At 42.8% G+C, this 27,761-nt stretch overlaps 1 protein-coding gene across 3 annotated transcripts; it reads right to left on the reverse strand.

The window, feature by feature from the left end:
* On the reverse strand, window positions 1–27,541 carry DHDDS (dehydrodolichyl diphosphate synthase subunit). 3 transcript variants are annotated; one of them, XM_037135934.2, is made up of 9 exons: window positions 27,437–27,541; window positions 26,857–26,953; window positions 24,685–24,801; window positions 21,601–21,743; window positions 19,174–19,290; window positions 18,077–18,178; window positions 9,741–9,855; window positions 5,485–5,592; window positions 1–2,129 (listed from the first exon to the last, which is right to left on the reverse strand). In XM_037135934.2, the coding sequence occupies exons 2-9, from the start codon at window positions 26,917–26,919 to the stop codon at window positions 1,893–1,895; spliced, it is 1,002 nt and encodes a 333-aa protein (XP_036991829.2). In that variant the 5' UTR covers window positions 26,920–26,953; window positions 27,437–27,541; the 3' UTR covers window positions 1–1,892. The 3 variants fall into 3 exon arrangements, with proteins under 3 accessions (XP_036991829.2, XP_036991828.2, XP_053516619.1); XM_037135933.2 differs by having other exon boundaries at window positions 1–2,132; XM_053660644.1 differs by lacking the exon at window positions 24,685–24,801 and having other exon boundaries at window positions 1–2,132.
* Window positions 27,542–27,761: the final 220 nt, after the last annotated feature.

Genomic DNA, 27,761 nt, shown 5'->3' on the forward strand with positions numbered 1-27,761 from the left:
TAGGTCCATATAGTTTATTGAGGCAAGGGTTGAAGCTGGTTGGTACAAATTATACCGGTAGAAAGCAACCACAGAGTTCAAATCAACTATTTGCAGCCCCTACTCCCGGGCAGCAGAGGCCCCTCAGCCCTTCTTTTCACCTCTACAGTGCTCCTGGGGCAGCCCCTCCCCAGCCCACCCAGCGCACCTTCCCGAGAATACAGGACCTCAGGCCAAAGAGAGATACCGGCCCCCTTAACAACTCCTCTACTCTACCCCCAATTGTATCAAGGGAAACCCAGAACGCAGACAAGACTCGGTCATACTCACAGAGCAGATTCTGTTTGCTGCCTCCCGGCCCCTCACTGCCTTCTTAATTGTAGGGCTCTACATTATAGTCTCATAATTCATGCCTCCCTAATTAAGGCTGTCAACAACTCCATTGTAAAGCTGGAAAATGTACAGCACCTGCTCTCCGGGAACTCTGTGCCAGGTGTGTGTGTGGGACTTGCCAAAGGGTACATTGATCTGCTGCTCAATCCCAGTGTCTGGCATTTAAGCCTGATTTTCTTGTGCCAGGTAACTAGCTAGGCACAGGAAGGTGGGGAGGAGACTAGAGCATATGCAGCTCTGCTTGCAAGACCCCACCCTCCCTTAGAGGGAGGTGCTGGGGAAACAGTTTTCAGAGAGTAAAATGGAAAAACTAGAGTAGCCATTGGTTGGTATTACTGGCTGGTATTTGCTGCTCTGGGACACCTGAAGCAGAGTTGCTCAGGCAGATAGCTCTTCAAAGGCACTAATCCTCTCAGCAGCTCTGCAGTGAGGCCTGGCAGGGAGAGGTAAGGGAAAGGACACAGCCCTTGACTGGACCCTCTTCTTCCTGCTGGGCAGCCCTGGCCCTCACAAGCTGAGACTCTGATATGCTGGGAATAAATTGCTTCAGGGCCTACTTAGGGGGCCAGGCCATAAAGCTGGGAGAAGCCTCAAAGACTGAGGAGGTGCGAGGCAGAGTATGAGATGGTGAGGGCAGGAGGCAGTCAGTTGGAAAGTGCTTCTTTCTGTGTTCTTGGTACTGATGTGTTCCAGGGAAAGAGGCATGTGCTAGACTAGATTCACCAGGGCCTACAGGCCCTCCTGTTACCCTGGAGCCATAGAGGGGGCCTGTCTCACTGGGGAGTGGAGCCTGGCCCCATGCCCTGCAAGAGGAGGATGAAAGCTTGTGTGGGCTGAGTCGACAATATGTAATTGGATTGTAATCACCCGCCTGGCTTCTGCACCACTGGGGGCGCTGAGCCTTTCAGTGAGCAATCAGCACTGTATGGTGGGAGGGGGTACAGATTCAATAGCAAATCCCAGGTGGAGAGCCGAGGGGGGAGGATCAGCAGATGGGCAAATTTTCTGTCTCTCCTTCTCCTTCCTTGCCCAAATGATGCTGGGTGCCTATTAGCTATTTACCAGCAGATCTGAGGTGGAGCCAAATCTTTTGTGAAAGTCACATGGAAGGCTAAGATGGATGGGTAAAGAGTGAGGGTTTTCGGGAGACTTCTTCCCCACAATTGTGTTGAAGGATATGCTGGTGGAAAAAAAGTGCATCTGGAAGCACAGGTAGAGATGGCAAAGGTGAAAGGAGAGGCAGCAGAAGAGCTGGGGCTCCCTGCTCTCCAATCCTATTGGTGACCAGAGCTGTGTTTAGTGTACTTGTGGGAAACTTTCAACCTTAACCTTCCCAAGGGGCTACAGTCCCAGGCAAACCACAGGTATCTATGGACAGTATAAACTGGCCTCTGGGACTCCACCCCCCAAGCAAAGGGAACATAATTCATCATCAAGGGAGAGGTACCCTTCAAGAAAAGAAAGGGAAGTGGGGCCCTGGAGGCAGAGGGCAGGGCAAAGTAGCAGGAGGCCAGCCTCACTCAGGCTGATGCAGTGCCCAGACGTGCCAACCAATCAGCCCGCTTAAGTTCCAAGGCCTGCAGGAAGCCTTGGACTCTCTCTTCTCGTCTGGCTGAGAGTTTGTGTAAGCGTGTCCGTCGGAGCTGGGTGTCCCCACTGGCCTGGAGCCCTTCTTGCAGCAGCTGCTCTGTCACTGCAGCCTGGTCCCTCTCCAGCTGCTGTCTCTTCCGCTCCTCTGCATACATTTCTCGGGCCTTCTGCTAAAGAAAAATGGGGATTGGGAGTTATCACTAGGTGTGGTTAGAACTGGGATGGAGGAGGTAGGGGGCGGGGTAGAGGGCAGGCCAGGTTAAGTGCAACAGTAGGGAGTTTGTATCAGATTTGGAAAGGTTTGGCAGAAGGAAGGTTTGGTGCCTATGTTGTAAAGGGAAGGCAGTGGAAGTTTTATCTTGGTTTGTCTTGTGTGGAAGCATCTGTCTTTTTTGAAATTCTCAGGTTTGCACTTAGAAGGGAACCAGCAAATACGAATTTGACTTCTGGTTCTTCCAACTAGCTTTATGGCTTTGGGTAAATCCTCTCCTAACCTCATTTCTTCATCAGTAAAGTGGGGGTTGTGCCTACTTTGAAGAGTGGTTTTAAGGATTAGAGATAATACTGTATATGTAAAACCCTCTTTAGCATATTAGCAGACTCTCAAACAGAGACAGCAATTTTATAAGTTACTGCTGTCTATTTTGTGCTGCAAGGAAGGTTCTGTTTCCTGCCTGGTACAACCCATGGCGTCATTTCCTTTGGTTTTCCAGGTCACCCAAAGGTGCCATCCTCCCAACTCTTCTTTTTTTTTTTTTTTAAGAGAAAATTTTAATTTTACTTATTTTTCTAGACTTTATTTATTTATCTTTAGAAGGGAACGGAAGGGAAGGGAAGGGGAGAGGGAGAGAAATATCAATGTATGGTTGCTTCTCATGCGACCCCTGCTGGGAACTGGCCTGCAACCCAGGGATGTGCCCTGTCTGGGAATTGAACCGCGATCTTTTGGTTCACAGGCCCGTGCTCAATCCACTGAGCTACACCAGCCAGGGCCATCCTCCCAACTCTTTAAGCCATTTTTCAGAGTTGGGCTCCAGACTTGCCTGCCTTATGGGGACCTGCCTGACTCTTCCAGCAAATGACCCTTCTGTGAAAACTGTAAGAAACAGATTCAGCACCCTTAATCCACTTTACTACTTTCTGCCTAGTAGGCTAGGTATTAATATCCCTGGCCCTAAGTCCACTTTTTCAATTGGAAAATAAGCCCTCAAAGGCTCTGTTGAACACTGCCCCCAGCGCCGCCCGCCCCCCGCAGAGCTCCTGGAACTAGCTCTGATGCCAGGTAGGCGATCGTACTCCCTGGCAGCACTTCTTATACCCTGTGTGTGTTTCCAAACAAGTCATAAACTCCTACAGGGAAGAGACTATGGCTTCTCCTCTGACACTTGGGGTGCCCTGTACATGTGAAATACTCAATTGACTGACCATGTGATCCCAGGAGGGCAGGGAGGATGTTTGTGGGGAGAGGAAAATCCCTTTGGAGCAGAACCAAAACTCTGCTCTTCCTCAATGATGTGCCCTCCTCCTGCCACTCTAACTGGCCACACAGCCACTGCACCAGAGCTCCTCCTGCCAAACACATTCCATATGTGAGAAACTGCTTTGCGGCTGACTTGGCATCCTATACCCTGATGACCCTTACCACATAATTCCACCTTGTATTATAGCATTTGTGTATGTGTCTCTGTCCTTCTCAGCCTATAAACACCTAAATAGCTCTGTTTATCCTTGAAGGAAAACCTTCCAAGTGTACAAGCACTTGACCCTTGCAACAGAGCTGGGAAGGTATTTCCTGTAGAAGATACACATGGAGGCTGAGAATAAGAAATTGATTTGCGAAGGTCTCTCAGCAATGATGACTCACTGCATAAATGAAAATTCTGGAATATTCCCCCTCTAGGCATTCAAGGGTACTCTTCTGTTATGATAATGAGTTCACACATGGAGCTATGAAGACTTAAATGGGCTTAAGAAGTTGTGTTGGTCAGAAGGAACCTCAGGTCCTATGTACAGGACCTTAGTGGGGGATATGGAGATGCTCAGGATATAGTCTAAGCAACTCCCATGTTTAAAGGCTGATTTGGACACAGATCTTTATACAGAGTCCCGTAATATAAGGTAGAATGTGGTAAGAGTCATCATGGAGGCAAGAGAAAGAGCAATGGAGCCCAGAGGAGAGAAAAATATGGCTATGAGGGTCAAAGAGCAGTGAAATCTCATGGACAGGCAACATTTGAGCTGAACTTTCACTAACAGGAAGAAATTGGATAAAGGTGGAGTGTATGGAAATGGGGAGAATATCAAGTAGTGGGAATAATGGGCAAAGACACATGAAATTGACTGAAGAGCTTAATCGGGCCAGTGTGAATCCTCCTAGAGCACAAGGGGTCTAGAAGTTCTGTCCAAAGAACTCTCACCTCTCTTAGCCTAATTATTCTTCTTCTTTTTTTTAATATGAGTTTATTTTAGCCAAACTGATGACACATGTTGGGAGAAGGATCTCAAATGCTTCAGTCCAAGCCTAATTCTTAATTTGCAAAACAGGGATAACATTATCCACCTCAATGGGTTCGCTATTCTTCTATCAGCACCATTTGTGGGTATGGCTAAATAGGCTATATTCTGGCCAGACGGAAAGGATGGGGGCCACACAGGGGTAAATATAGAGCTAGTTAAAGTCACTCCGTGGAGCTAAGGCTTTTTCTAGAAGTGCCAGGCAAGAAGGCTACAGCCAAGGCAGAGCCTGGCCCCTATTTGCCAGGAATTGGCAACTCATTGTTAGGATGATGGAATGAGGGGAGAATCCTAAAGGCCATCTGCTCTAGTCTCCTCACTTTAGACAAGGACACTTGAGGCTGAGGCAGAAGGCAGGAAAGGACCTGGCCTAGGTCACACAATGGGTTGAAGTTCCCTTGGTGTCTCCACTAAGGTGGCTTCTTGAGAAGGGTTAAACAAGAAAACTTACACAAAACACTTTAGTAGATGCTCAATATAAGCTGCCACCGTCATACATATACCATCATCATTATGAGTCCTAATCAGATGCAGGTGACTCTGCCTCCTAATGAAATCTACTTTAAGATCTGGTGATCAATGTTAATACCTTCAGAGCATAATGGCCAATCTCTCTGAGAATCCTGTCTTGAATTTCCATAGTAAAAAGATTAAAGACTTGTCACTTGAATCCCAGTTCTGCCTCTTACTAGTTATGTCCTTAATTAAATAATTTTTTTCATTTGCACAAGTGAGGCTAATAATACCTACCTCATTGGGTTCTTGGGAACGTTAAGTGAAACAGTGCATATAAAATATTCACAGTGCCTGACACACACTAAATATACAGTCAGTGATAGCTATTATTAGTATTAACATGCTTATTAGCAAGTGTCTGGTATATATACAGTAGGTGGTCAATCAATGCTCACCTTTTCTTCCATCCCATCCAGTGAGGCCAGCCCTGAAGCATGCTATGGTTCATGGAGAACCACACCTGATGAATGTTATGGTTCACTTGGAACTAACCTGAAGCATGCTATAGTTCATCTGGAACTTCAGGATGGCTTCACAGAGGTTCCAAAACGTGTATTCTGGCCACAGAATGGGCTGGAACACCAGGCAGGAGTGGGAGGTCTTAGAAAGGGGAGGAGAAAGAGAGTTTAGTTTAGTAATATTTTGCTGGAAACATCCCTGGACAGGGTTCCAAAGAAGGAGCAGGCTGAGCAGGACCCAGAAGCCCAAAGATGAGATCGCATAGGCATCCTGAGCTGTAGCTGCTACCACCAGCCCTGATTCACTCACTAATATGGGGAGGGGTCTTCTGAGGGAGTCAGATCACCTGCCTGTAGCAAGGCAAAACCAAAACAAGACTAGACCCACATTTCCACCAGGATTTTTCTAAGAGCCAAATTTCGGGCTATGAAATGACATCTGGATTACGTTATTGGCTCTTAGCCCTTAGAGGTCATCTGGGAGACACGCTGACTGATAAAAGTCAGCAATGAACAAATGGTAGCTGCCCTTGTTATTTTTAAGCAGCAGACTTCTGACCAAGATGGAGGTGTAGGTCGAAACACTGTGCCTCCTCACACAACCAAAATTAAAGAAAACAAAGATTTAGAAACAAAACACAACCAGAACAGACAGAAAATTGAACTGTATGGAAGTCCGACAACCATTCAACCAGACCAATAAGAGGGGCGGAGTTGGCAGCTGGTAGAAAGGGGTCGCAGCAGGAAAAGGCAGTGGCAGCCAGACACAGGAGCGCAGGCAGTGCGGGGCTGACCGCAGTCACACATTCGCGCACAAATAAACTAGGCAAAAATGGGCAGCAAGACGGACCACGCAACCCAGGGCCCCAGCGATGGGAAATAAAGCCTAACAGCACCGATTGAAAAGGTGCTGGCTAGTGGGAAGTGGTAGAGGAGCCTGAAATCTGAAAGAGAAGAAAACAAATACCATTATTCCCTCTCTGACCCCGCCCACACATATATCATCACAACCCAGCCACTGGGTTGCCGCGCCCTGGTGAACACCTAAGGCTCTGCCCCTTATACATAACAGGCTTGACCTGACCAAAACATTATTGGTCAAGAAGAACAGCTCAAAGCCCCAGAGCCAATACTTCTAAGCAACCAAGAAATAGCCAACCTATCAGATACACAGTTCAAAACACTGGTGATCAGGATGCTCATAGAACTGGTTGATTTTGGTCACAAATTAGATGAAAAAATGAAGGCTACACTAAGTGAAATGAAGCAAAATGCACAGGGAACCAATAGTGATGGGAAGAAAACTGGAACTCAAATCGATGGAGTGGACCAGAAGGAAGAAAGAAACAATCAAACAGAAAAGAATGAAGAAACAAGAATTCAAAAAAAATGAGGAGAGGCTCAGGAACCTCCAGGATATTTTTAAACGTTTCAACATCTGAATTATAGGGGTACCAGAAGGGGAAGAGGAAGAACAAGTGGAAAAGTTATTTGAACAAATAATAAAGGAAAACTTCCCCAATCTGGCAAAGGAAACAGACTTCCAGGAAGTCCAGGAAGCTTAGAGAGTCCCAAAGAAGGTGGACCTAAGAAAGAACACACCAAGGCACATCATAATTATATTAGCCAAGATTAAAATGAAGGAGAGAATTCTAGAAGCAGCAAGAGATAAGGGGACAGACCCCTACAAAGGAGTTCTCATCAGACCGTCAGCTGATTTCTCAAAAGAGACCTTACAGGCAAGAAGGGGCTGGAAAGAAGTATTCCAAGTCATGAAATCCAAAGACCTACATCCAAGATTGCTCTATCCAGCAAAGCTTTCATTTAGAATGGAAGGGCAGATAAAGTGCTTCTCAGATAAGGTCAAGTTCAAAGAGTTCATCATCACCAAGCCCTTATTATATGAAATGTTAAAGGGACTTATCTAAGAAATAGATCAAAAATATGAACAGTGAAAGGACAGCAAACTCACAGTTATCAACAACCACACCTAAAACAAAAGCAAACTAAGTAGACACCTGTAACAGGAGCAGAGTCACAGAAACAGAGATTGCATGGAAGGTTAGCACCAGGGGAGTGGGAGGAAAGGTGGGGAGAAGGTACAGAGAATAAGTAGCATAAATGGTGGGGAGAAAATAGGGGGAAGGCAAGAGTAGTGTGGGAAATGTAGAAGCTAAAGTACTTATGACACATGGACATGAACTAAATGGGGGGAATGTGGGTAGGAGGGGGTGTGGAGGGGAATGAAGGGGGGGAATGGGACAACTGTAATGGCTTAATCAATAAAAAATACTTTAAAACACACACACACACACACACACACACACACACACACAACAGAATGTCCCACAGGGTTAAGAGCTTGGGCTCTGGGCCAGACTGCCTGGCTTTGAATTCTGGCTCCCCCATTTACCATCTATTTGACTTGAGGCAAGTTACTTATTAATCTCTTTGGGCTTCAGTTTCCTCAACTGTAAAACTGTGAAATAAAAGTACCTAGTTTTTAAAGTACTATGAAATTAAATATGGTAATATAAAGCAGTCAGAGCACAGAGTTGGGTGGACTTTAATAATAACCACTTGTGGGCTCTGTTTGAAGCATACCCACACCCTTCTTCCCCCTCAGGTGTGCATCTTTAGTTTTCCCTCCTAAACTCTTAGGGTCCCCATGAGACCTGCAACCAGGGGAGCAACAGGCAGTGGCAGCTTGTCCTGGGTTTACCCGCTGAACTGTCTCCAAGGCCTCCTTTTCTTTGACTTTCTAGTGAGCTAACAGCAACCCTACTGTTGCTCACTTCTTTCCTATAACACTTCTAGGGAGCCAGAGCAGAGCACTGCCTAGACTCTTCCCTGTTGCTTCTTCAACCCTAAACACTTCCTGTTTCACTGTCCCCAGCTTTAATAAATATAGTTTCAATATAAATAATAATAATAGCCACTGATGTGAGATTTCCTTTGGAACATTCTTGACAGCCACTGCTGGATACCTTTAGGGTCAAGGGAAGAATTCAGTACCTCAAGGAGGATAACTCTTGTTGCTGGGTAGCTTGTTATGATAAAGCAATGTCACCTTCCCCAGAACTTCTACCATGGTCTCAGGTCTTTTCTCTGGAATAAGTTTGTTTCTTCCTCAAAGTGACATCCTTTCAAATATAGGCGAAATTAGAGCTGCCTGTTATCTGTTTCCAAGGTTGTAATGGCTTGTTCACTTTGACTTTGCAAACAAATTATACATTTGAAGATAGTAGGGATTATTTCTGATTCACTCATTACAATTTTCCCAGGACAAAGGAGGAACTCAATGTATTTTCCCAAGGGGAAAAAACAGTCACTGTGCTCCCCTTTTGCAGAGCACTATCCTTCAATCACTTCTTTTAAGACATGAGTTCTAGATTCCTTGCCATCCAGCTTGACCTCTTCTGTTCTCTAGTTTACCATGTAGTAGTTTCTTAACACTCAGTGCCCAGAAATAAACTTTCCAGATATGATATGACCATCAGAGAACCGTAAGATGCACATTACACTTCTTTCAATATAGACAAATACTGAAAGTATCTTCATTAGCTAAATCTTGTTAATTCACTTTTAAGACTATGGTCCATTAAAATTTCTAGAACTTTATCATGTGAATTACTTCCAAGCTGAATCTTTCCTTCCAACCTCTCCTTGAACAAAGACTTGCCCCTATCGTGTGTACCCAGGGGCCAAGTTAACAGGGGATAGAAACTTTCAAGCAAAGACAAACTTATTTGACTACAAACTTTTGGGCGGACCACTTACAATGGGGGAACTGAGCTGACAGACAATGGCCACTAAGAAAGTTTGCATTGAGTTTATATCCCTTGTGGACTGGGCTTGCATTGAGGCAGCCTTTATTCTGAAGGACAGAGACTAGCAACTGCGAAGCAAGGTTCTAGCAAGAGGGGCTGGGGTATTTGGCAGGTTACCAGACCAGATTATACTCAGGAACAAAAGTCAGAAGTCCGGTTCCTTCAACAAGGGCACAGGTGAAGTTTTCAGCACAGACAGATAGCCTTGATTTTTTTCCTCTAGGAACTTCAGAGAGCAAGAACCACACAGGTTCACATAACCAGGGAGAGATGAGACAGGGGCAGCAAATGTTACTAGGCACAGCCTGAGACATTTCTCTAGATTTTCGGTCCCTTCCCTCACAAGGTTCTCTAGTGCCAGCATAACTGGGAGTGAGGCTGAGCCCCTCTGATCCATTCTGTGGGTGCGATAGCAGTTTTCAGCCGACACAAAACAGAACAGTGGTTCAAAACTACTTACTTGCCAGAGCAGGAAGTCGCTGAGCCTCACTTCCCCAGAAGTCCGTATCAAGATGTCTGGATTAGGAGAGTGGTAGGTATAGAGGCACTTATCCAGCAGAGACTCAGAGACATCACTAAGGTGAGTGAGGAGGAGACGAAGATAAGCACACATCTCTTTTTAGATTATTCCTTACATAAGGCTTCCCAGATTATAGAATACCATCAAATATATTAGTAAATCCTACCTGGTACACAGAAGGCCCTCAAAAAAATGCCTGATAAAGTAATTAATGTTTTTAATCCTCTCCACTACACAAGGTATTTCTGTCCTAATTTTAGAGACAAGGAAACTGAGGCTCAGAGAAGATGATTAGTTGGCCAAAAGTCTAAATAGCCAAAGGCCTAAAACCAGAGAGACTCACTGGAATGTATTGTCCTTCACTTAAAACATCATTTTTTAAAATGCATATACCTTATGACCCTACAATTTGATGAAATACTATGCAACTGTTTTTAATAGAGAAATCTAAATGTATTGATTGGAAATATGTCTAAATCTAACATTAAATGAGAAAAGCAAGTTTCAGAAAAATTACAGCATGGAAAATACAAACTCAAATACACAAACATGTGAATATGTGTATATATAAACAAAGAACAAAGTCTAGAAAGGCACATACCATACTATCAACAGTGATTATCTTTGGAAGATTCGTTAAGTAAGGAAGGAAAGATATCTCTCTTTACTTTAGGTACCTTTGTTGTTACTTGAATTTATTATGAAGGACATTTTTTAAAACCTTAATTTAAGTCATATGGACCTAGAAACACTGCAAAAAAAATCCACATTACTTAGGATTTGAAAAACAAAACAGCAAAATAACCAGGCCTCCTGTGTTTAATTAGAGCTACTTTCCCAGGCAGACACTTAACAAGGAAAATGGAATAAAGGAGAATGGGGACTGGCACTATTTATCTTAAGTAAAATTTTGTGTCCCTGGGAAGAGAATATTTGCAAGCCTGGTGTCTACTGGTTCCAAGAACACTGTTTACCTTCCCTTCCAAGTACCTAGAGGCAGAATTTGAAATCTCCAAGACTTGCATCTTGTGAAGGCAAAATCTGTATCTCTAGAAGATAAAATTTCTTGGTAGAAACATTGCTCTGGAAATATAGCAGAGAGATCTAGGCTGAGTGTTCAAAACAAGATTCTATACTTACTAGGTGTGTGCCTTTGGTTAAATTACTCCATCTCTCAGTCATTTTTTTGTGCAAACCACATAGGGAGCTTTATTTTCTGTACCACTGCATGGGAAACAATATTCACTTATGACTGGGCAATCAGCAGGGCTCTGGTTCAGATTTCCCTGATAATGTGACAGTCTGTGTTGGCAGCATGGTCTTAATTCTCTAATTAAGAAATGTGAGACTGTCCTGGCTGGTGTGGCTCAGTGGATTGGCTGCTGGCCTGCAAACCAAAGGGTGGCCAGTTCAATTCCCAGTCAGGGCACACACCTGGGTTATGGGCCAGGTCCCCAGTTGGAGGTGTGCAAAAGGCAACCAACTGATGTATCTTTCACATATCGATGTTTCTCTCTATCTTTTTCCCCTCCCTTCCCCTCTTTCTAAAAATAAATAAATAAAATCTTAAAAAAAAAAAGAAATGTGAGACTGTAAAATCAACATAATTTCTCAGCTCTCTTATCTTTGAAATGGGCACATTTATCCTATTTATAGGTTTTTGTGAGGGTCAAATTGAGTAAGTTACAGATTTGAGTAACCTTGGGAACTATAAAGTGCTATATAAAGAAAGAATAAACATTATTTCCAGTCCCACCACTTTGCTGTGTGACTCTGGATCCCCAGTTTACCTCTCTGAGTTTCAAATGTGCCAGGCAGTAAGAATTCTCATCAAAACAATAATAATTCTAAGTAGGGGAAAGATAAAACTGATGAAATGAAAACAGGACATCTGTGCTTTGGCCAACCAAAATCCACCACTAAATGGCCTTAGCTGTCTGCATAACGACTTTTAAGAAAAAATTTCTATTAAATAAAAGTAAAATACCAGTTTCACCTATAAAATTAGAATAGTTTATATTTTTTAAAAATCTTGGCAAGAATAAGGTGAAATGAACATATCTGGACCCAGATCTTGATGAAACAATCTAAGAGGTAGACAAGAGTTACATCCATAGATTGAATTTTTAGCATTATTTATAATGCTGAAAAATTGGAAACAACCTGCACAACCAACAAATAGCTGAATGCTTAAGTAAATTAAAGCAAAATATATTCTGTAGCTATTAAAAATAATACAAACAAATTAAAAAGATAGGACATGGAGCCCTGACCAGTGTGGCTCAGCTGATTGGTTGTCATCCCATAAAGCGAAGGGTTGCTGGTTCAATTCCCAGTCAGGGCACATGCCTAGGTTGTGGGTTTGGTCCGTGGTTGGGGTGAGAGGCAACCTTGAGGTGTTTCTCTCACATTGATGTTTCTCTCCCTCTTTCTCCCTTCCTTCCCCTCTGTCTAAAAATGAATAAAATCTTAAAAAAAAAAATAGGACATAGAAAAGTGTTCGTATTACAACAGTAAGTTGACAAGCATGATTCAGGTTATAAACTGTTCACAATGTGATTTCTTCTGTTACATTTGTCATAATTGGACTTGTGTGTAAAAAGATGACTCTGGCTGAACTCCCAATTATGGTTATCACTGATTTTGTCAAGAGTATCTCTGTTTGTGATAATAAAACTGTGCTGGAAATAGTTGTGATGATTATACAACACTGAATATACTTTATGCCACTTAACTGTATGCTTAAAAATGGTTAAACTATGCCCTGGCTGGGTGGCTTAGCTGGTTAGAGCGTCATCCCCATGCATCAAGGTTGCAAATTTTATCCTTGGTCAGGGCACACACAAGAATCAACCAATGAGGCCCTGGCTGGTGTAGCTCAGTGGATTGAGCACAGGCTGAGAACCAGAGTCGCTGGTTCAATTCCCAGTCAGGGCACATGCCTAGGTTGTGGGCCAGCTCCTCACTGTGGGGCATGTGAGAGGCAACCACACATTGATGTTTCTCTCCTTCCCTTCCCTTATCTCTAAAAAATAAATAATAAAACCTAAAAAAAACCTTAAAAAAAAAAGAATCAACCAATGAATGCATAAATAAGTGAAACAACAAACTGTTTCCCTCTCTTCCTTCTCTCTCTAAAAATCAAATTAAAAATTTAAAAAACCATTGTTAAAATGGTAAAATGTATGTTATATATATGTTATCACAATTTTTAAAAAGATTTTATTTATTTATTTTTGGAGAGAGAAAGAGAAAGAGAGAAACATCAATGTGTGGTTGCCTTTTGGTGCCCCCACTGGGGACCTGGCCTGCAACCCAGGCATGTGCCCTGACTGGGAATTGAACCAGCTTGGCCCTTTGGTTTACAGGCACACATGCTCAATCAATCCACTGAGCTACACCAGCCAGGTGTTATCACAATTTTTTAAAGTAGAACATCTTCTGGAAGAATATGAGCACATGTAATCATCAAGATAATGGTTCTTCCCTAATAAATTATATGTTTCAGAAAATGCCCAATCTAAAATAAAATCAGTTTAAAACCTATAATGGAAATATGGCAATAGCCTCTAGAAGGGAGGCCTGACAGCAGTGAATATTAACGAGACAGTGAATGGTCTAGCATCAGGAAAAAGGAAGAATAAGAATGTATTAGTGTGTTCCCAGTACTATTTTGGAAAGGTAGACCCTTTTTAGAAGGTACAAAGATACATGGAAATGTGCCCTGTGATAACAACATAGTACATTTCTCTTAGTACATAGCATTTAATTTATAAAGAAGATGGTGAAAAACAGGCTTTGGAGGTAAATAGACCCGAGGTAGAGTCCAGGCTGTTCCATGTTGTTACTAGTATACATTGTTACTTTGGGTAGGTCAAATATACTTATTAAAACATTAGTTAAGTGATATTATAAAAATGGAGCAAATAATAGTAACTACCTTATATGAAAATTAAATGAGAATATATGTGATAAACACTTAGTCTAGTGTCTGCATCATAAGATCCAATAAATATTAATAGCTTTTATTTTTATACTGTTTCTGTTCATTTCAACCACCCTACATGGCACTCAGTATACCATAGTGAGTAGGAGAGCAAGGTTCTGGAGCCAGGTTGAAATCCTGGCCCCGAGCTTTGCCAACTATGTGGACTTGAATAAGTAACTTCCCTGTGTCTCAATAGTCTCATCTTTAAAATGGGGATAAAAGCAGTCTAATTCATAGCCTCTAAGGAGTGACTGAAATAACATATGTGGAGTACTTGGCAGATGTCTGGCAAAGAGTAAATGCTCAGTAAATGTTAGTAATTAGTATTATTAACACTCTTATTTTAAGAGGAAGACGGAGGTCTACGGCGCGGGGGGGGGGGGGGAGGGTCCAAGTGTCCTGCTCAAGATAACTCAGTGAAAAAGAGTTTATTAATTATCCTATATATCAATACTAAACCTAATCCCTTTCCTATAATTCCAGACTCAAAAAAATATATCTGGAAGAAAGGAAAAGGAGGATTTGGATGGTGGTGGTAATAAGAGAATACAAAAATTACAGCTATTGGAAGAGTACAGCCTAATTGTAATAAAATAACTGACTCTTTTAAATCGACTGTTATAAATGCCTAAATTTGTCTAAATTTGAATAATGTTAAGAGCACAGCCTCAGGTCCTGATTAACCCAGTCAGAGCAGAATGCCAAGTTCCCAGAGCCTGTGGGGCAGACATCAGCCTCCTTATGCTGGTGACCCAGCCCAGCCCAGCCCTGTTTGCATGACTAACCCACAGAGGCAAGTTACCAAACCACATAGGGCAGAGAAAATGGATCTGGGAAAACGGGCTGGACAAGGTGCAGAAAGATAAAGGTCTGTGCTCTACTTTCAGGGAGCTCACCCACGCCTTCCCCCACCACCCCCAGGCGTATTACCTTTGCCCTTCACTCTCCTAAGTTCCAAGGGCCCTTCTTTTGCCTCTGTACCTTGTTTCCTGAGCCGATGCAGCCCAGCTGGCTCACTTCTACTACATTCTAAAAAAACTTTGTTATAATTTTTTTAAAAAGTCAGTGGTTACTGGGATATGGCATGAGTATAAAGTATGCTGAACTAGGAGTCAAGATCAGAGTTCTAGTCCTAGACATGAATGCACATTACATCTGCTTGCTAAATAGCTTTCCGTCTAGCATAAACATCCTTCCCTTACTATTTTTTATGTATCCCTTATTATTTTTAATATATAGTTAATGGATTCCACATATAAGTAGACCTGCACAATTCCAGCCCATGTTGTACAACGGTCAACTGTATTTTCAATCCATGTTTAGGAATCCAAGGCTGCAGAGTGCCGACTGTAGTTATGTACGTGTTAGGATGGGCGGGGTAGGACAAAATGGTGCTGAAGTATAACCCAAAATGGTGGCTGAACTACAACCCGGAAAAGACGGCTGACGTCAAACCAGAGAGCCGAAAGGGCAGGCTTTATCCGCTTAGCAACCTGAGCCCCAGGAGAACCACCAATGATATATTGCCACTTTGTTCAAAGGGGACCAATCCCCAGCTCCCACGAAGAGCACCAATCAAAATAATCCCCCCCCCCCCCCCAGTTTCCTGCTTGGGCACAACTTCCCCAGCCCCACTCTGTGGGCTGGGGAACGTCGCTGGGGTACAAACCCCAATAAAGCTCTATACTGCCTATCTTTGTGGCTGATTGACATTTCTTCCTCGGCAGAGCCTAAGAAAACCTTTCAGTATGGGTTTTCAACTATGTGGGCAGTAGATGCCCCTAACCCCCACATTGTTCAAGGATCAGCTGTATTATTTCATTCATACCAAAAGACTATATGAAACATTAATTATAAAGCACAATATTATAATGAACAATTATGAAATTACCCCCAAGAATTAGAAAAGTTAACAATAACTTGTTTCTACTTACACAGCCTTCATCTACTTACATTATTTCATTTTCCTGCCTGGTCCCCACCCTGCCAACTAACTGACTATCTCAGTTTTTTCCCCAATAGCTAATTTTCAATCTGCATCCTAATTTACCTCCTTATAGCATGACAGTGTTGTTCCCAGCAGTGCCCAGGCCCCTCTTGACCCACAACAGTAAATTTCCTGTTTTCCTGGCTTCTGTAATACTGATTGCCTCATTTTCCTTCTACCTTTATGGCTGTTTATTCTTTTTTTCCTTAAGGCTCATTTTCTTCTACCCAGACAGTGAAACTTCAGAGTTTCTCAAGCTCTGGCTGTTATGGCTCATTGGATTGAGTGCCAGCCTGTGAACCGAAAGGTCGTTGGTTCAATTCCCAGTCAGGGCACAGGCCTGGGTTGAGGGCCAGTGCAAGAGGCAACCAATTGATGTTTCTCTCCTTCTCTTTCTCCTGCCCTTCCCCCCACCTCTGGAAATAAATAAAACCTTAAAAAAAAGTTTTTCAAAACCCCATCCTAGGCCCTCTCTTCATCTCTCTGTAGCCTCTCCCTGGCTTCCTCATGCCTTCTCTTTGCTTCAGTACCACCTACACAGATGACCTCCTCTCAACTGTCAACCTGACATCTACGTTCAATATCCATAGCATTTCCCACATCAAACCCCTGAATTTCCCCTCAAACTGGATCCTTTCTCAAGGATCCACAGTGAAGGGCACCATCATCCACTGTTTTGTAAGTCAAAATCCCTTAACACATCCTTTTTCCTTGTAGCTCTCCACGTAGTCTATTCGATCTATTCCACCACCATCACAATCCAAGCTCCCTTCCAGGTATTTTCTACTTGAACGATCATAAGAGCCTTCCAACAGTCTTTATGCAATCAGCAAGCTGCTCACACTACTGCTCCTTTCCCCAGTTACTGCTTATTCTTCCTTCTTAGATCACTTATCATTTCCTTGGGGGTGTCCTCCCTACTAGATCTATTTCTTTTATTATAAATTCTTATACCATGCACCAATGCCTTTATAGAATTTATCATCATTATAATATTATGCTAACTTGAATAATCATGATTGATACCTGTTTCCCTTACCAGAACTCCACAAGGGCAGGAAATATATTTTTTTATTGTTACCACTCTATCCTCTGTGTATGGCAATGTGCCTGGCCTTTAGCTGGCACTTAAAAGATATTTGATGAATGAATAAATAATTGACTGAATGAATAAACTATGTGACACAGAAAGATCACCTAGCTGTTGGAAAAGAGAAGGATTCATAAAATAGCCTTAAAAATTGTCTCCTTTCCCTCTTATCTAATTCCATTCTCACCAAGCAACTTCTTGATTTTTTAATTTCATTTCCCAGGTAAATAAAATTATAACTTAGAAGGGAATCACAAAAATTCCCGGCTCCTAAGATTCTATATAACAAGAACTCTGGAATCAGACAGCTTTAGATATGAGTTCCAGCTCTGGCACTTACTAGCAGAATGACCTTGAGAAAGTAACTTCAATGCTGAGCTCAATATTCTCATCTATGAAATGGAGAAAAGACTCTCACACATAAGATTAATGATTGAATAAAATACAAAACATAACAGATTGCATGGGTTATTTTTTACTACTATTACTTTATTATTGCTCTCATTAGTTTACCAACATTATTACCAAACGTTACAATAATATTTATATGACAGGAACTAAGAAGACAGAAGTCTTCTAAAAATCTCTCCTAGCTCCAATAATTAGGATTCCATTATGTTGCTACTGATGAACAATTTTCATTTTGAAAAATAACTGAATCTTACATAAAACTGTGACATAGGAGACCTAAAGGACTATACCCTAAACAAACTACATTCCTGAAAAACATTCTTTTTTAAGAAGATTTTATTTATTTTTAGAGAGAAAGGAAAGGAGGGAGAAAGAGAGGGAGAGAAACATCGATTGGTTGCCTCTCACACGTATCCAACCAGGGCACATGCCCTGATCAGAAATCAAAATGGTGACCTTTTGGTTTGCGGTAGGATGCCCAACCCACTGAGTCACACCAGTCAGGGACTGAAAAACATTCTTGGGCCAGAAGGTTATCATTTCTTATTGAAAACTACAGAGTTGCTACTTATTACATCATTTTTCTGGGGCTTCTTTATGTGCAGTGAACGCAGAGAAATTCTAAAGGTTATAATAAGCCAATCCTAAGCTCTTAAGTGTGGGGGACTCCCCCCCCACAAAATTTTCCACATGCTTGCCTGATTTGACTTCTGACCCAAGAACATGGCTTAGGAGAGATTTCGTGGTTTGGTGCATGTCTGTTTTCCCTATCAGTTACCATGCTAAACAACCAGGGATACCTGGGATCCAGCAGGCCCTGCTCCACTCCCCAGGCCATCTCTCTCACAGCATTGCTGATCTCGTGACGGGATGTATATGCAAAACAGACGTTCAGGAAACACCTGAGAAGGAAGAACAGAATAATTTACCAAAGAAGGACAGGGACTAAGGACTGGAACCATTAATTCCAGAGCAGCCCTTCCCTGGAAGAAAACACACAACAAATGTTAACCATAGACACCCTAAAAAGTCAGATTTTGAATTTTTCGCATTTTCCAAGTTTTCTTGGAATAACCATATTACTAGTTTTGTAATAAAAAAATTACTAGCCCTGGCTGGTGTGGCTCAGTGGATTGAGTGCCGGCCTATGAACCAAAAGGTCACTGGTTCGATTCCCAGTCATGGCATATGCCTGGATTGCAGTCCAGGTCCCTCATTTGAGGGCATGCGAGAAGCAACCACACATTGATGTTTCTCTCCATCTCTTTCTCCCTCCCTTCCATTCTCTAAAAATAAATAAATAAAATCTTAAAAAACAAAAACAAATCAAGTACTAAATGACCCTTATTACCCTTCCAACCCTCTCCCCTTCTACTACCAGCCGACTTTCAGAGGAAAGGAATCCATTGTGATTTTAGCACAAACAAAGGAGAACAGAAAGGAAATCTGATGCAAAATGAATCCATTGCCAAACATACACAGTATTCCAAAGCCACACAAAATGAAGTTTGGATTGTTGAACTCTGTTCCCCTCTGCACCTGCACCACATCCCAAGTTCATCTGACCCGTGGTTAAAGGAATGGGACAGAAAAAAGTTTCTCAAAGGAACTGTCTTCAGAGGCAGGGGTAAGGCCTGTTGCATTCCCATCCCATCCCTTGATGGGGGGTGGTGAGGTACACGAAGATGAGAAGCTGTACATGTTGGGTATACACACATGTAACATGGTACTGCAGAACCATCTCTGGTCTGCCCTGAAGATGGAGGAGGAGGTCTCTAAGCATCCCAAACCACCCCCTCATTGCCACTGTACCAAATACGGACCAAGAATGTCTCCCTAAAGCCAGAAGGGAATCAAAGACTGATACGGGTGCCCAAGGGGAAATCTGAAAACTTACTGGTTGTAGTTCTTGGTGGCCTGCACAGCTCGTGCAATCAGCTCCTGGAGATCCAAAGGCAACAAATGCAGATCACCGAGGACCCGGATACATACCCCATGCTTCTGCAGTTTCTCCCTGATTGGGGAAAAGGAGGCAGGGTTGGGACACAGCACCTGCTCAGCTGGAGAGAGCAGGGTGCTTAGATATGATACTCAGTTACCAGTGTTTGAGTGCATTCCTGTGTCAGGCACTGTTCTACCTGTATTATTTCACTGCATCCCTCAACAATTCTGAAAGGAGTTCACCATATTCCCCATTCTACAGTGGGAAACTGAGGCTCAGATAGGCTAGTCAGGTCGGGATTGTCTAAGATCAAACAGATATTAAGTGGTATTAAGTACAAACAGACATTCAGTCAAGACTGAAACCCAAGTCTGAGTTCAAAATCCAAATTCATTACTACACATGACACCACCTCATGTGTTCTTGTTGGCAAGCTGCATTTTACATATTCTGTGCTGTGTTTTTCCCATTGGCAGCCTGTGAATAGGAACACTTAGATTCAGGTCCTAATGCCACCATTTACTAGCTGACCTTGCATAACCACAGCCTCTCTGAGCCCAAGTTTCCCTCACACTGTAGACTAGGGTAACCACCTCTGCCGCACTCACTGCACTGGCTTGTGTTGAATGAGAAAAAGTATGCAAATGTGCTTCTTCTCAGGCATCCAGGTATATGACTTGAGTGAGGTCTATAAAGTAGAAATGGCTTCAAAAGTCCTAGTGAGGAGCCTGGAGCCCTGGGTTCCCAATCCAGCTCTGCCACTAGCTTGCTGTCTGACCATGGGTGAGCCTTTTTCTTTTCACTAGGGTTTAGCTTCCCAACTGATGAAAGTGAACTAGGCCAGTGGTTTTCCAACCTTCTTTTAGACTAAGAACTCTTTCTTCAAATCATCATAAACAGAAGCCCAATATACAAAATAGATAAATGCAAACCAGCACCCTATACCCCATTTCCTCTGGGTTCTTTCCACCCCCCACTCCTAGAACTCTGGGGTTCTACAGCACATTGTTGGAAAACCACCACCAGGGTCTCTTCTTGCTCTGTCTAGCACTTCATAACCTAAGGCTGTCTTTTTCTACTACTGACTGATTAGAGCAGTCCCAGTAGCACCTCTATTGCCAAGCATTTTGATCTGTCAGAAACTGTTAGACAGCCTCCTGTCTCTCAGAGTACAGGAGGTAACAGCTCACAGGTGGAGTCAGAAAGATCCTGTCTGTCTTGGCTCTGCCTGTCTGGTACAATAGCTGTATGTCTCCGGATACACAACCAAACTTTTCCAGTTTTTGTTTGTTTGTTTTACTTTTCTCCTCTCTGCAATTGGGATGATAATATCTTTCTCACAGGATAATGTGAATATTAAATGAGCATACATGTTAGGTTCAGAGCCTGGCACGAACTACTTAAGTACTTTAAAAAGGTAGAATTTGCCCCCTTATCTCCATCCCCTTGAGTGTGAACTCTGAGCCACAGGGACTCTGCTGACCCAAGCACTGGCAGTGCTGTATGTGGTCCAGAGCCTCACCATCCTAAAATGGACAGAGAGAAGCCTAGCTACCCTCTCCATTACACTGACCCACACAGGCACAGAAAAGACACAAATGTTCTTGAAAGGCCTACTTCCATGGGAGCTCTAGGTTTTCTGTTCTCTCATCATCCTGGTCCTGGTGTGGGGAGGAGCTGGGCAGAGAATTATTGTAGCGAAGACTTTTGGGCAGTCTGGCTGGAGAGGGTTCCATACTTTAAGGCAAACAAATCCCATCATTTCTTCTGTGTCCCCTTCTGGCCCTACTCCCTAAGTTAAGCTCAAACTTAATGACAGCTAACAGTGGTACTGACTCTTCTTCATAAAGCCTCTTGTGCATTATCCCATTCCTTCCAAAAGAAAATGCAAGAGAATACAGTAACCTTTTAGGGATGACTGCACAGCAGAAAATGACTTTTTCAATGTTTCTCTCACTCTACTCTCCTGGCCACAGTTTATTGGTCCTGGAGTGTAAATCTGATCTAAAGTGGCTAATACAAAGATTTAGTTCATTCTGGGCTGTTCTCATGAGGCAGGGAAAGCAGGCCTGCAGAGAGAAAGAAGTATAAAAGGAGGCTCTACCTGATGAATCTCAATCCTGGTTTCAGTTTTGTTTGAGGGTTTTTGTACTTATTCTTGGTGTCTGTGAAATACCTCTATATTCTCAAATAAATGCCTCCTTTGGAAACAACAACAACAACAACAATAAAGCTAGCTTGTCATATTTGCCACTGTAGAGATCTGACTAACATTAAAAGGGTACAAAATTCCTTAAATAAGCCTCTGGTAAGAGAGTTGAGGATTAGGGTAAGGCTGAAGGTGCTGAAAGAACACGGTCTCCCCTCTTGACAGCATCTTACCGTTCTTCCAGCAAGCGGTTGAATTTCTGCCGGGCCAAATCCATTAGCCCATCTACTTCACTCTTAGAGCGTTTGAAGTTCTCAATGCTGAATGCATACACCGTCACCTCTCGGATGCCCAGGTTCAAACACCAGTGCAGAGTCTGAGAAGAGAAAAAACATGGAGCTTGGGTACAACAAAGAGTGGGAAGGGAAGTAAGAGATGCCTCAGCCATGACTCAATGCTAGGTAAAGCTGTCAGAATAATGAACCAAATATGTACAGAACCACCACTTGAGAAACTGAAAAATGAGAACTTAAGGAGTACTACTATGCTGATGCCACTGTGATCTACCACAAAGAACTCTTCACTGAGAGAGTACAAAACCATGTTCTGGTCCTTGGCTCCATCATGTACTTGTTATGTGACCAAAGGCACATCATTTAACCCCTCTAGGCCTAAGTCTCTTTATTGATAAAAGAGATCACAATCCATCCTTCATAAAGTGGCTAAAGAACAATATATAAACACAAGGCATTATCACTCACAGCATAACTTTATTATTGTGGTAGGCTGAGAGGCTGATGGGTTATAAGAATAAAATCAATAATTGCACTGCTGTGCAGCATTTGAGCCTGCAGAGGGTTTTCACACACGCTATTTCAACGGATTCTTCAAACAACTTCTTGAAACTGGCATTATTGTTCCATACCTACTTTATAACAAAACTGAGGCTAAGAGAGTTGAAGAAACGTGTCAAAAGTATACAAGAAATTCATCCTATGAAGTTCCAGAATAACAAAAACGAATCTACAGCAATAGTTCTTCAGCTTCGTTTCTTCGGTTGTTTGAATGTCTTCTGCCTTAACACTAATCCCTTCACATGCATACATACAAACCAATTCATTGCCACTTTAGGAAAACTACCAGTGAGAACCTCACACTTGAATAGGCTCAAGGCTACAGACCTTACAGGGTATTGGCTGGCATACATGAGTTGGAACCCACCACTGACTTCAGTCAAAACAGATGCCAATAACACAGCTTCAATTTTAAAAAATACATATTTTGTTTATTTATTTATTTTTAGAGAGGGGGGAAAGGAGGGAGAGAAACATCAAAGGGTTGCTTCTCGCATGCTCCCAACCAGGGACCTGGCCCATAACCCAGGCATGTGCCCCAGGATCAAAACCAGTGATCCTTTGGTTCGCAGGCTGGTGTTCAATTCACTGAGCCACAGCAGCCAGGGCCACAGCTTCATTTTTTTGAGCATTTTCTTTAACCCGGGTCCTGTGCCACATGCTTTTCATTGGGCTGTCTTGTTTAATTCTCACATAATCTCCTGAGATAGAGATTACTGCTGTCCCTCTTTTACAGGTGAAGAAACCAGGGTAAGACAAAGGGAAGCTAAGTAACTGACTGCAGGTTGGAGATCTAGGAAGCTGCACGGCAGGGGTTTCAATGAGTTCTGAGTGACTCCAGAGCTTAAATTCCTAAGTACCAGGCAAAACTGCCTCTTAATTAGTCACAAAAGAGGAGATGGAGTCAACAAATCTAAAGACCTTCACGTAGTGTTAAAGAGAACCCTACAACCACTTGTACAAGGTAAAAAATATGACTGCTCCAGCATCAGGCCATGCTCTCATGCCAGAAACCTACAGGCCACAGTCCTACTCTTCTTAAAGTTAGATTCAGCCCTGGCTGGGTAGCCCCGTTGATTAGAGTGTCATCCTGACACACCAAGGTTGTGGGTTCAATCTCCAGGCAGGACACATGCAAGGATCAACCAATAAATGAATTAAGTAGAACAACAAATAGATGTTAGTTTCTCTCCCTCCAAACTAAATAAAATTTTTAAATAATAAATAAATAAATAAATAAATAGTTAGTTAGTTTTACAAAGACTGCCCTAGGTCTTCCATTCTTGCTGTTAGACTTCATATTTTCCAGTCTGCAATATACATGAAAAACCATAAAATGTTGGGCTGCTCCATCTGGAGGAGCCCACTCTATCTCACTGCTTCCTTAATAAACTCTTTCATTTTAAACTCTAAAACAAAAGAAGCAAAAAAAAAAAACCCTCATAAAATGTTCATGACCTTTGCTTAGAGTGATGTCGCGGTCTGTCTGTAGCTGCCTTGCCTTTGCTCCAGAAATGTCACTTCTTAAAATTTATAATGTCTAATAATAGTGGAGCAGCTAAACAAATTATGTCAAATCTTTATGATGATAAAATGTTCTATAGTCATTAAAACATACAGCCAGACAAACTATATATCTAGGAAAAGACTTGACAAAATGTCAAGTAAAACAAGGTTATTGAAGCTATAGATGTAATTTTATAAATGTTAAGTCACGTTAGAACATGTTACAAGGTTGGGATGGGGCAGAGAAAAAATTTAACTATTGACTGATTAAAGGTGGTAAGAGTATGCAATTTTGTTATTATTTCTTTTTTTTTTTTTTAAGATTTTATTTATTTATCTTTAGAGAGGAAGGGAAGGAGAGAGGGAGAGAAATATCAGTGTATGGTTGCCTCTCACGAGTCCCCTGCTGGGAACTGGCCTGCAACCTAGGCATGTGCCTTGACTGGGAACTGAACCGTGATCATGTGGTTCACAGGCCCGTGCTCAATCCACTGAGCTACACCAGCCAGGGCTTGTTATTATTTCTAATATTTTATAATGAGTCACTAGATTATTTCATTTTTGTTAATGTTGATGTAAGACCTATAGCTAGCAAGCAAGCAAGCAATAAAATACATAGCAATAGCCCTGGCCAGGTGGTTCAGCTGATTGAACCAGCTGCACTGTCCCGTACACCAAAAATTCGCAAGTTCAATTCTCAGTCAAGGGCACATACAAAGGTTGCAGGTTCAATCCCTGGTTGGGGTATGTACAGGAGGCAACCAATCAATGTTTCTCTCTCACACTGATATTTCTTTCTTCCCTCACTTTTTAAAAATCAATAAACATATCCTTGGATGAGGATTAATTTTAAAAAAGAGCTATAAAAAAATCTCAAACCACAACAAACTCAGGTCTTCTAACTACAATCCAATTTTCAACAGACAGTTCACCTTGGGTTCTGCCACCGACACCCACCTCAGCCAGTTTTTCAAAGCCCTGTGAGTGGCCCTCCTGCTGCTCCACCTGGCACTTCTTAGCATAGCGACGGTTTCCATCCATTATAAATGCAATGTGTTTGGGTATTGGGCCTGCCTGTGAAGTAAGAAGGGAAATGATGAACACATCACATACTCTCCAAAGATAAAGGGAGACATTTCACCTGAAGCTGATAGGCTTCAGTTAGATGATAAAAGCCCCAAGGAAGGGAATTGGGTATTTTGTGCTTTTAGCTTTATAACCGAGTATTAAGTAACTTTATTTATATGTTTATTAAGCACTTATTCATGCCAAGCACTATTCTAGGTTTTTTTTTATAACTTACCTTAGTATTATACAAACCTATAAAATATATAGTATTAGCTTCATTTTATAGGTAAAAAAACTGAGGCTGAGAGGAAAAGTGACTTGCACAAGTCGCACAGCTAAGTGGCAAAGTGGGGATCTGAACTAAGGTCTGTGTGTGATCAGAGACCATTTTTAACCATATGTCATTAACCAGCACTTTGGTTTCATTAGTGTCCAACTGGAAGGCCCAAGAGGGAAACTGACGGTGTGGGGGATGGAGAGAGCATCCTCCACATACCAGAGGCATCCACTCCTCAGCTCGACCCGATTGCTGACACACAGAAGTGGGGCCTGCTCTTGCTGGATCTTGTTATTTTACAAGAGATGCCATATATCAGGATTTTTATTAAAATGTAAATGCCAGAAGCCATTCAAGGCAAACAAAAGACATTTGGGGGGCCAAACAAAACTTGGCATCTGGCTTAAAGCAGCTTTTTGTTGTCAACCACAGCAAAACTTCACTCCATGGCCTACTTTCCTCACTGGAGGGGCTTTCACAGACTGCTCCCCCCACACCTGTCTATCATTTTCTACTGTTATTTCCATATGCAGACTTTAAAAAAAATTCCAAAGAAGTCATGTAGCTTGTTCTTCGTAACACATGCCTGCAGCAGTTGCCTGAGGAGATATTTCCACATCTTGGCCTGCATGAGTAACCTTGGCATTTGTGTGTTGTGAGAGGGTATAAGGCTTACTGAAAAGGCTACCCACCACTTGACAGTCTGCGGCTGAAAAACAAACCCAAGCTCACTGGCTTCAACCTCAAACCTATCACATGCAGAGGATATAACACAGTTGTGAATCTTAGAGAAAAAGCTGAGGCCTGGCTGGTATAGCTCAGTGGATTGAGCATGGGCCTGCAAACCAAAAGATCACGGTTTGATTCCCAGTCAGGGCACATGCCTGGGTTGCAGGCCAGTTCCCAGCAAGGGATGCACCAGAAGCATCCATACATTGATATTTCTCTCCTTCTCTCCTTTCATTCTCCTCTAAAGATAAATAAATAAAATATTTTTTAAAAAAGCAGAGGGCAGATTTGGGAAAGCAAAGGAGATTACAGAAAATAGAGTGGCTGTAGTCTTCAAATGGCTAAAAGACAACCCCAGTATTAGTAGTAATTAAGAACTGCTAGAGGAGTTCTTAATCCCCCCATTGCTTTCCTGTCCTCCTCATCTTCCCCCAAGGCATGTTACCTTTATTATTCTCTCTCCAAAGCTCCAAGGGCCCCTTCTTCTGCCTCTGTAACTTGTTTCCTGAGCCCATTTCTTCTACTGCTCACTTATTCTACCTCTGTGACTTTCTAAATAAACTTTCTCTTATAGTTTGGGAAAGAAAAAAACAACTCCTAGACACTAAGCTAAATCCTTTCTATGTATGTTTCTTCCAATCCTCAAAAAACTATGCAGAGTCACATGGTTAATAAATGAGAGAAGAGGACTTCTGTTCATGTTTGTCTGTCCCCAAAGCTCAAAACTCAGCCATTATGCTCTACCACACTGAATAAAGATTAATTAGTTTATTTAACTCCAGAGGACAGTATTAGAAATAATACTTCAACATTTCAGGGAAATAAATTTCAGTTCTCCATAAGGAAGACCTAACAGTCTATGCTGCTCAATGATATTAGGAGGTCCTAGCTTCCTGAAAATGTGAGAGTTGGGACAATAATCTGGCAGGAATATAAAACGTGGAAGTTACCTTGCACTGCTAAATTCCATTCACCATGGTGGATTACTCGATTTGAATAACACGTTTTGATGCAAGATTACCCAACTGACAGGTCAACTAGTGCTATGAGCTCACCTTTATGATGTTGGCACAGAACCGCTCCCACAATGACAACTGTCCTTCCTTGATCCATGACATAGCTCTTGCCCAAGTTGAAGATAAGATGAGCAATCTTGGATAAACAATAAAGAGAATAAGAAGTCACCAGGGCTTGCAAACAGCTACGGCTGACTTGTAAGGGATTCACTTCAGCTGTGTAGAGCAACCAGCATTAGAAATCAAAGACACTAGTCTAAATCTGCAATCTCCCACCACCCAGAGTTTATATATGAGCCAGTGGGACCTTTGGGGCTGAGGCCTTTCCCTGGCTCTCCTGGCTCGGTGGACCCTGCTCTTACCCCCTTTTCCTCCGTATCTGCACTGGCCTTTTCTGAACCTCTAAGTCTGCTTCCAGCCACCTCAGAGTGCCTACAACCTGATCCTTCCTTCTCCATCTCCCCTCACGCCGTTTCCCCACTCTCTGAGCCCCTAGTTACTATCTCCTTCAGCTGTCACCTCCGTTACCTCCTACTTCAGTGGTCTCCCATTTATCTCCTCACTTGTCTGTCCCATTGTCCCCTCTGTCATTCCCATGGTTGCCTCCCCGTCCATTCACCTCTCTCTTCTCGTTGACCAATTGAACAGAAAAGCTGCTCGCCTCTGGCCAGCTCCTTGGAACTGCTGCTTGGGACGGACACTTTCTCACGATGTGGCGCTGGGAGATTGCGTCATTGTTGGGCGCCTAGACACGCCCCTCCCCAGGCCCTTAATGGGCGTGGTCCTGTCTCCTGCTGGCCGGCTCGGAAGCTGCGCGAGACGGTGCCTGACTGTAATTCGTGCTCCTGAGACCCGGGTGGGAGGTGCGCTCACGTGACCGAGGGGGTGGGCACCTGGCTGGAACGCGTGTGGTGGGGAGGGCGGGGTCGAGGCCCTGACGGAGC

The sequence above is a fragment of the Artibeus jamaicensis genome, unplaced genomic scaffold (genome assembly GCF_021234435.1).
Source record: "Artibeus jamaicensis isolate MK-2021 breed Jamaican fruit bat unplaced genomic scaffold, CSHL_Jam_final scaffold_847, whole genome shotgun sequence".
NCBI classification, from domain to species: domain Eukaryota; kingdom Metazoa; phylum Chordata; class Mammalia; order Chiroptera; family Phyllostomidae; genus Artibeus; species Artibeus jamaicensis.

Bases quoted from the DNA above. Each gene is read 5' to 3' on its own strand.
- DHDDS (XM_037135933.2), bottom strand. From the start codon at position 26,919: ATGTCATGGATCAAGGAAGGACAGTTGTCATTGTGGGAGCGGTTCTGT. The intron at 9,856-18,076 runs GTATCCCTGGTT...CACTCACCTTAG, and splicing joins CAGGGCCTGCTGGATCCCAG to TGATGTCTCTGAGTCTCTGC. The intron at 2,133-5,484 runs GTTAGTTCCAAG...ATTTTTCTTTAG, and splicing joins TGAACTATAGCATGCTTCAG to CAGAAGGCCCGAGAAATGTA.